General features: G+C 34.6%; 2 protein-coding genes across 2 annotated transcripts; one reads left to right on the top strand and one right to left on the bottom strand.

The window, feature by feature from the left end:
• The first annotated feature begins 2511 nt into the window (after nt 1-2511).
• On the top strand, nt 2512-5653 carry LOC139897551 (ER lumen protein-retaining receptor-like). Its single transcript, XM_071880254.1, has 6 exons — nt 2512-2749; nt 4374-4639; nt 4735-4850; nt 4967-5040; nt 5294-5357; nt 5436-5653. The coding sequence occupies exons 1-6, from the start codon at nt 2659-2661 to the stop codon at nt 5470-5472; spliced, it is 648 nt and encodes a 215-aa protein (XP_071736355.1). The 5' UTR covers nt 2512-2658; the 3' UTR covers nt 5473-5653.
• Nucleotides 5617-9114, bottom strand: LOC139897550 (uncharacterized). The gene is made up of 4 exons (XM_071880253.1): nt 8578-9114; nt 7741-7890; nt 7152-7651; nt 5617-6302 (listed from the first exon to the last, which is right to left on the bottom strand). Exons 1-4 carry the CDS (start codon nt 9083-9085, stop codon nt 5709-5711), a joined length of 1752 nt encoding a protein of 583 aa, XP_071736354.1. The 5' UTR covers nt 9086-9114; the 3' UTR covers nt 5617-5708.
• Between the last annotated feature and the right edge of the window lie 560 nt (nt 9115-9674).

Genomic DNA, 9674 nt, shown 5'->3' with positions numbered 1-9674 from the left:
ATACGCCTTAGTTAGGTACGTGTATCAAGCTCGGAAGCACTTATCGAGTGGACAACGATTTGGTTTTTTGAGGTTCGAATGAATTCGGGATGTCGATAGTTTTGCTATAACCTTAAACTCAATTCAAATAAATGGAGCATGGCTTCGTGCTTACAAACTGCGTGAGAAAAAGAAGAGTAATGTCCAGAGTACGATAAATTCTCCAGAAGATGTTCATTGTCGATGGTTCACAAAGAGGAGCAACTTAGGATGGGAGAAAGTTTGTTGATGTTGACGTAGGTGGCAATAGGGATTCGTTATCTTCATTGACACATCTTATGACAAGGTCTTGCAAGGATTGCACTTCGAAAGAATTTCAGGATATCACTAAATCCATTGAAATTAAGGTTGACGGTGAGGTTTTCGAATTTAACATTAACGAATCACTGAACAATCGCAACCTCGTTTTCAAACTATTATCTCGATCGGTTTAACTAGACATTGATAAGGGAGGATGGAACTTGATCTACTACCTGTAAACCTTCCCTGGTTCCTGAAGTTTCGTCGAGTTTTAGTTGTCTCGTTGATTCGAAGGGTAGCGATTGGGATAAGTCTGTTGATTTCAAGTCGGACATACATAAAAATTTTGAAGTTTTCAGTGAAAAGCTTGATTGTATGGCCGGAGATTAAGATCAATGGTTGGTCAAGGAAGATTGTTTGGAAGATGAGAAGTTGAGCTTGGAAATTTAAAATGTTGTTCGAGGATAATTATGACTTTGAAGCCGCAGCTCCAAATTTCAAGGAGAAAGAGTCGTCACATGCGTCTCGCTCTATACGCATGGAAAATAGATCAAATTTGAATTCTATGTGATGGGCCTGTTGCAAGTATTAGTACAATTCCAAGTGATGGATCAAACTTTGGTGGTGGGCCAGTGGACTCTAAATTTGAGCCTAATGATACTGTTATATGTCTAAACAAAATAAAGTGGAATATAATTCGGAATGCTCGACTCATTTATATGATGTACCACCCGAATCCTTTTTGAATTACTCACCAACCACAGTGTCAAGTGTTCGTGGGCCCGTCTCCAATGCTGGCCGTACTAACGAGTCATTTGGTTTCTTTGTATACCGTTTACGCTCTCGAATTCGACAAAATAGAATGGGTAATGTAAAAACTAATCGTCATTTTTTCAATTATATCAAGCAAAAAAAATCTTATGAACCGTAAGAGACATCGTGATGAGCGTAAATGGTATGCGTGGTGTACGTTTATCGATTGATTTGTGGGCTGGGAAGATGTCGTTGGCGATAGTGATGGCGATAGCGATGGCGAAAACGATAATTATTTGTCCTTGGATACTGAATCATGGGTGTCTCTATAATGGTTGTTGCCTTTTCCGTAGGTCAATGATCGGGTTCTTGTGTCGTCTAGTTTATGTCAGTTGATCGCTAGCTTTTTTTTGTTTTGGCCATCGTCTTCGGGGTTGTAATTTTTGTTATTGTGCTCGATTGTTTTGTGTTTATGTAGGTTATTGGTTCCCTTTTGTCGTTGTAATTTCTAGTTTCTTACTAGTTTTATTTATATTAACAATATCTTGATTTCAAAAAAAATGAAAAAAACACCTTTTTAATTACGAAGTACAACACGAATTATTATAATACATAAAATATATACGACAACTCAATGATGTTACATACAAGACATAATTCCAAAATTTATCGTGACAAGCTCTACGAGTGAATGACTCACTCAAGACTAAATCCTACTTATCGTATGATTTTTGAAGTTTTATTTTGTAAAAACCTATTCATAAAATGTTACAATAACTCGTATGGTTTTTTTTTTTTTTTATGTAAAATAGCTACTATGTGTATATAAAATTTTTATATTAAAATTTGTTTTTCAGTAAGTGTCGGGAATCCATCTTCTTAATGGTGGCCAAAGTATAACGGTGCCCATATGCAAGAAAGGGAATTTTTTTTTTACTTATTTAATCAAAAAATTTAGTATATTCATTTTGGTTAGGATTGTGCTTCATTGTATCAACATAGAGTGAAAGAGAAGGCCTCAAAGTGTAACTGTAACTAGTGATGATTTGAACGAATTGTTAAAAATGCAATTTTGATGATTTTTGAAAAATAAAAAATACACCTAACGAGAAAAGAAATATATATTCAGATAAAATAATAGATTGTTTGTAAGAATTAATATTGTAATTTTTGGCTTAACATACTCTGGTAGTATTAAAAATTGGGGATTATCCCTTCTTCCACACCTTGCTCCCAGATGAAATCAAAGACTCAAGGTAAGGAAGCAATGCACCTTGCTCCTTGAAAGAAATTTGGCATTTTTTATTTTTAACTTTCACGCAAAAAAAGTATAAAAAATGAGCTTTTTGATAATCCTTAAAAATCGACACAATGACATAGTAAGAGAAGCCCATTATGGAATCCAAAGTCCAAATCCATAAAACAATTTATAAACCCGACCCGATCAATATAATTTTCCTCATTTCTCTCGAGGGGGTTTTACAATTGAGGAGAGAGTCGAGGAGTGTTAGAGAAGAAGAATCTGATTTATACTTGAAATTGAAATTCATTCACAGAGATCTGCTTGTAAAACACAAATTATCATAGCAGCAGATCAAAGTTGATAATTATTGATTAAACATCATCATGAATATTTTCAGACTTGCAGGTGATATGACTCATCTGGCCAGCATTCTCGTCTTGCTTCTCAAGATACACACAATCAAATCATGCGCTGGTAATAAACCCTAATTTTACCCCTAAATTTCTCCGACATTCAATGTTACACATTTTTTACACAATTGTTTCGGTTTATTTTATAATGTATCAGGATAGAATTTAGTACTGGTAATATATTTCAGGTGCGATTGTTTTTATATTGTTGATTAATGTAGGCGTTTTGAATATCAGTTATTAAAAATTTGATTACATATCAGTTATGAAGTGAATTGTTTTGATAATGTTGTGATGATCAAAGTAGGGTTGATGATGATGGTGATACACATATATTATATTGCAATATGTAGTAGGAAATTTATTACATTTTCCTCTGATTAAACAATACTATTCTCAGGCATGCTTTAAACCCCATGAAAATCTGATTCTACCATTTTCATGGCGTCCCCCTTTTTTTTTTTTTATCTATATATTTATCTATTTATTTTATTATTTATTTTATTTATCTTTGCATTTTTTAATTTATTTTTTAATTTCTATTTTTTAGTTTTAAATTTAAAAAAAAAAAGAGAAAAAAAAAAGTCTTTTTTTAGCCGGAGGTCCTCACGGAAGCAATCTCTCTACCCTGGAGTAGAGAGGGGGATGAATTTCCTTTCCCGTGGGTGGAGAATTCTCTCGACTCGTGGTAACAGAAACGACTTCTCTTCTAGTTTAGGGTAGAGGAAGGATTGTCTACATCTTACCTCCCCCATACCTCGCAGGCGCGGGATTGGGTTTTGTTGTTGTTGTTGTGTTGTAAACAATACTATTCTCAGTAATTTACAGTTTATTACTAGTAAAATTTCAATTTGTTTTGCAATTTTCTTTTTCTTGTCTTCGTGTGTGACCTGCATTACCATGTTGGATGCTAATCACCATAAACCAATTAGGTTACTAAGTATCGATGTTAGACCGTTTAGCTGCTTTCATTGACTTAGGATTTTTATCTCTATGTTTTACTTTGTTTATTCTTTATTCTTGTTTTGGTGTTACTATTTATGTTATTTATAGTATATGAGATTTAAGGATTTATAACTTCATGGATATCTGCTTTCCGCGAAATGTGGTTTTTGGGTTTAGGTTTGAGATGTGCGATTTACGATTGTGTTTTTGGAGAAATGTTACTCTTTTTTTTTTTGTTTCTAAGTATATGATACGTAGTAACACTAAACTTAAAATTTTATTAGGCCACTAGTAGTACAATGTCAAGTTGTTGTGCGTAATTGAATTGCTTATTCGTTTTTTATTACTGTTGCCAGACTTTGTTACCCGATTCTGGTTGACAGTTTCATATGCTAATTTCCATGTGTGTGTTAACGATTGAGTATTCATCTTAAACCATTTAGCTTTGTTCCTTGGCCTAGGATATAAACTTCCTTCTTTCGTGTTTCGAATATATTTTTAATTTGTTTCCACTGTGGAAATATTGCCCTATGCCTTGTGTCGCTTCATTAATGCTCTGTATTTATTCAATCTATTGTAACACAATACCTACCCGATTTAGACACATTTTAAGTAAAGGTTAGTTAGCTAAACCCTAACAATTAATATGCTGCTTCATAATAAGTAACAATATTACCGAAGTAGGTTTTTTGAAGTAGTTTTTTACATGTTTGGATTTATTTCATCTAAAATGTTGTTTGCAGGGATTTCATTGAAGACTCAGGAGCTATATGCGCTGGTTTTTGTTACTCGTTACTTGGATATATTCACAGACTTCATTTCAGTGTATAATACTGTCATGAAGATAATATATCTGGGAAGTTCTTTTACTATTGTATGGTATATTAGGCGCCACAAGATTGTACGTAGATCATATGATAAAGATCTTGATACCTTTCGGCATTATTTCCTCTTACTTCCTTGTTTGCTTCTAGCTGTACTTATTCACCAGAAGTTCACTTTTAAAGAGGTAAAAAAATAAAAATAAAAATTGAAGTGATATAATCGAGATCTATATTATTTTGCTATGTGGATTTTGTATGTTTAATACTCTATATTGAGCAGGTAATGTGGACATTCTCTTTATACCTGGAAGCTGTTGCTATACTTCCTCAGCTTGTTTTGCTGCAAAGGACTAGAAATATCGACAACTTGACTGGACAATATGTGTTTCTCCTAGGGTAATTCACTTCTTTTTATGCTTATTTATATAATATGTAATTATATATTTGTAATATATTTGATATTTGGTTTATTTAAAGGTTTGTATCTTTATTTTCTTTTTTTCGTTGTGCAGAGCATACCGTTCGTTGTACATTTTTAACTGGGTCTACCGTTACTTCACTGAGCCTCATTATGTCCACTGGATCAGTATGTCGCTTATTCTCTTCTAATATTCCTGATGCAAAATTCAAAAAGAATGAACAAAAGAAACAGAACTTATTTCATATTATCTAAACTTATAGTTATAGCGCATGCACACTTACTATTATGTGTATGTGTGTGTATTTATATTTGTGTTTATATATCTATTGCTTATAGTAGATACTAATTTGCATGATCCAAGAAGTTATCATATATAAGAGGAATGCTTTCGTAACATAATAAATTGTTGATCTTGCAGCTTGGATTGCTGGCCTAATCCAAACGTTGCTTTATGCTGATTTCTTCTACTACTACTTTGAAAGGTAAAATACCCGTAATATTGAAGCATTTTGAGGAAGTTTATGTATAAATCTGAAATGTTGTTTTCATTTTGAATACAGCTGGAAGAACAATGTAAAGCTCCAGTTACCAGCTTGATGATCATCCTATGATAATGATAGCGTCAGGTTATAGACTTATAGAGTTCTAAGAATCGTACCTTTTTTATAGAGTTTATCGTAGAGGGGCGTTTTTGCCATTTCCTTTTTTAATATGCTCTCATATTTCTATAATTGGATCATTTATTAGATATTTTTTTTGGCGTAATGATAAGTTAGATACAGAGTAATTTGGATCTAGTTACATCTACATCAAAATCTAATAAGAACCGTTAGCTATACGTCAATAAAAATGCTTGGCCCGTATGTTGAATAAACCAGTTCGACAAGCAACGGAAACTGAAGCATAGCAAATAACGTCACCGGAACCGATGCAAATAACGTAACCGGTGCAGCTATCCACGGTATTTCGTCTCGTAGCACTAACGCAAGTGCTGCACTAAACGCTATCATTGTAGCAGCAAGTGACAAAAAAAGTGACACGAGCGCGATCATCATCCTCTTAGGTAACGCATAGTAAAAATCTTCTTCAGCATACCGGGAAGTAAGTATGGCTAGAAACATTAAAACGGAAGTCGTCGAAGCGAATAATGCTATGGCATCTGATACTATAAATATTAGGAATACTGGATCGTCTAGAAAAAATGGTAAGCCATTACTGTCATTGCCACCTGGCACTGTAAAGGCGGCTGCAAATGCCATGGTGACAACGAGTGCTCCCACAACCGTAGATGATGATGATGTGTCCTTCATCCATGCTTCTCCTTCATCAACTAAATCCTTGTGTTCGTTGGTAAATACCATTCTTGGTGTCATTTGATCATTGTTTAACGCTTCTTTATATATCGGCTTGACGAGGCTCTCCACTTTCTGCAACAGCATTAGCGAATTAGGTCACATCTAATGCCCCAAAATCTGTAAGTTCTTAGATTTTATACCATAGTAAGGGATTGTTTGGATTGCTTTCCAAAATTAATTTGTTGAACGTAGATTCAAATATGACCTAGTTACTCAGTGTTGCAAAAAACGGGTGAGATGCCCGTGACAACTGATTTACCAGTGTACTGCCGCAACGGGTAAAAAATTGGTCAACGATTAAACAGCGGTCAACAACGGTAAAAAAAGGGTCAGCAGCGGAATAAAACGGTCGAGACGGATGTTGACCGATGTTGACTTTCTATATGTATTTCAAACATAAACATTCCAAACACAAATATTTCAAATTAAAGACAACGTTGGTCAAACACAATGTATTTGCCTTTAATTTGAAATATTTATGTTTGAAATGTTTTTTTTGAAATATTTATATAAAAAGGCAACGTTGGTCAACATCCCGTCTCAACCCCGTCTTGATCGTTGCGACACTCCAAGGTCCGGACTGTCTTGATCCTGTCGCGCGTCTCTTTCAACCTTGCCTGTAAGTAGTTAGGCAGTGTTGCAGAATTCGAAATTACTTGATGAGTACTCGGTCTATGCAACTCGGGGATTACTCGGAAAGTACTCGGTCAAAACTCGGGATTACTTGGTAAATTGGTCAAAACTCTGCCAAAACTTGTGATTACTCGAAAAATTGGTCAAAACTCGGTCAAAGTCAAACTTGGTCAATATCCAAGTACTCCCCGAATTTCCGAGTACTCCTTAAAAAGTCTCGACCGAGTAGTCCTTGAGTAGCAATTTTTGCAACCTTGTAAGTTAGGTTTATTTTGAGAAATAAGATACCTTGTACCACTGAAGTTCCCGTTGCATTTGTAAAGCTGCTCCACTGACAGTTTTGAGGCGAGGGAGAGGCGACAACCTCCCAGCTATATGCAACGGGTTGTCTGCATTGGAATTTACAGTTGCTGCAAATACCTTATGCCCCGTCATTCGGTACACAAGATTAAACACTTTTTCTTGACGATATCTAATCGCAGCAATGAACAAATAGAACCCATCATCTTCATACCAAACTATATCCGGGTAAGTCTCAACACACACCTTTATAAGTTCATGAATCCCGTATTTCACAGCTGTAGATACCGCAGTTCCTAGTATATCCCATGCTATATCATGACTACCTTTTTCTATAACAACCGAACACATACGTTCCACAAGTTTTAGTGTCTGTACGTGCATTAGTTTCTTATTATACAAATCTTTAGGGGATATGAGTAGGATTAACTTTGAGATGAACGATCTGAACGTGTGATCTGATGTTTTTTCAAGATCCACAGGGATGCCTATTATTTAAAAGAAGAATTTATAACAGTTAGATAAACGTAGTTAGATACATTTTGAATTGTTTTTTGTAAATATTAAGAGATCATACATGAGTAAATGAGATTCTGGAAGATATGTAATTTACTGCCACTTGGAAAAACATGTGGTTTTGAAGCTAAGACTTTTAATGCAGTATCACCATTCCTATCTTTCTGAGTAACCATATCCGGGTACTTTTTGACTAGATACAAGGCTACATCTATACGTCAACGACATAAGCATATAACAAAATGTTAGGATGAAATTACATAAGAATTGTGTGAATTTGTGGAGGTGTCAATATGGGCGGGTCATGCTGGTGGTCAACAATTGAAACACTCCCAGTTGTGTTGTTTATCATTTGAAAAAAAAAAAAAAAAAAAAAAAAAAAAAAAAAAAACAAAACTATTATTACAATCATTTTAGGAGGACTTTAATGAAAATCATCACTTACATGGCTTTCAACATGTTCAAGTTCTTACCATTTTAGCAGATTCAAGTATTCAACCCATCAGACTCATTAAACACAAAACACAGCCCATATCGACACATTGAATCATTTGAATGTGTAGATGTGGCAATATGGGCAGGTCATGCTGGTGGTCAAGTGGTCAACAAATTGAAGCACTCCCAGTTGGGTTCACCCAGAAAGAAAGTCATTTGTTTTTGCTGTTTAGATATGTGTTGTTTATCATTTAAAGAACACGCTGTAATTACAATCATTTTAGGAGGTCTTTAATGACAAAATGGCTTTCAACATGTTCAAGTTGTTACCTTTGTAGCTGATTCAACCCATTTGACTCATTAAACACAACGCACAACCCATATTGACACATTATAAGTACGTGGGTCAAAATAGCCACTTCTAGTATCTTGTAAGTAAACATACAGGGGGGTACATACTAACCACAAAAGCCTGCGGTTATGGATAGAGTAATGAGATCAGCACCAGAAACTCCACTATACGGACTCATACCATTCTCTCCAGGCTCATCTTTAGTCACACCCAACAAATACCAAAGCGTGTCGTGTCGACCGTACCATGCAGCCAGCTTTAACGCAGTGTGTCCTTCCGTATTAGTAACCTGTGCAATACCCGGATCTTTTGACACCAAAAGTTTAGCGTCTATCGTGTTCCCGAGTTTAGCAGCATAATGTAGGGCAGTGTTTCCCCAACAGTTTTTCGCCCCAAGCTTCCGAGCATCTGTAAATACGATATTTTCTACGATGTTGTTAACAAAACGGTGCGAAGTGTTGGTTCCAATTGCTATGTGCAATGGTGTTTCCCACCAAATGGTGATTTTGGCATCGAGTTTATCGGGATTAGCATCGAAGATGTGCTCAACGCAGTCCCAATCGTCGTTCATTGCTGCTTTGTAGATAGGAAGGTTGCGAATTGTGGCGTTATCGTCCATTTAGGTTGAATTTGGTTAGGTTTATGAGATGTATGATGAATTTTTTTAGAGGAATATTGAGAGTTGACATTGTTGATTTTCTTGGCTTAAGAAGATGGTGGAGCAGGTGAGTTCAATACGTCAAATAAATAAATGAAAATTCAACTTGCAGCCACAGGTCATGACTTCATGTTGCATATACATATTTCTTACTTTATAAATTTGGAACCATGTTAATTAAATAATGACCCTGTTTTTGCAAATAATTTTGTATCCAAATTATCTGTGCTTGAACCTTTTATTCTTTAGATTTAACTTTAATTTAACAAGACAATATGATCCATCCTAAAGTTTTAATCTAAAATAAAATACTATAAAATATATATAAAAAAAAACTTTAAATTCATAAAGGCTATAAAAGAAAGTTGTTTGAACATAAAAATATGTATACGTATCTTAAAAATTACATACAAGTTCACGAATTAGAGTGATTGAAAGTTTACAATAGAAAATGATATTTTTAATATTATTTTTTCATATGTTCACTCATATTTCCCAAATTATCCTTAATGATGTACTTAATTTATTAAATGGTAAATTTTGAAAAGCA

The sequence above is a fragment of the Rutidosis leptorrhynchoides genome, chromosome 3, assembly GCF_046630445.1.
Source record: "Rutidosis leptorrhynchoides isolate AG116_Rl617_1_P2 chromosome 3, CSIRO_AGI_Rlap_v1, whole genome shotgun sequence".
NCBI classification, from domain to species: Eukaryota; Viridiplantae; Streptophyta; class Magnoliopsida; order Asterales; family Asteraceae; genus Rutidosis; species Rutidosis leptorrhynchoides.
Note: the sequence above shows the minus strand (reverse complement) of the source record. Positions and strands in the feature narration are given on the sequence as shown.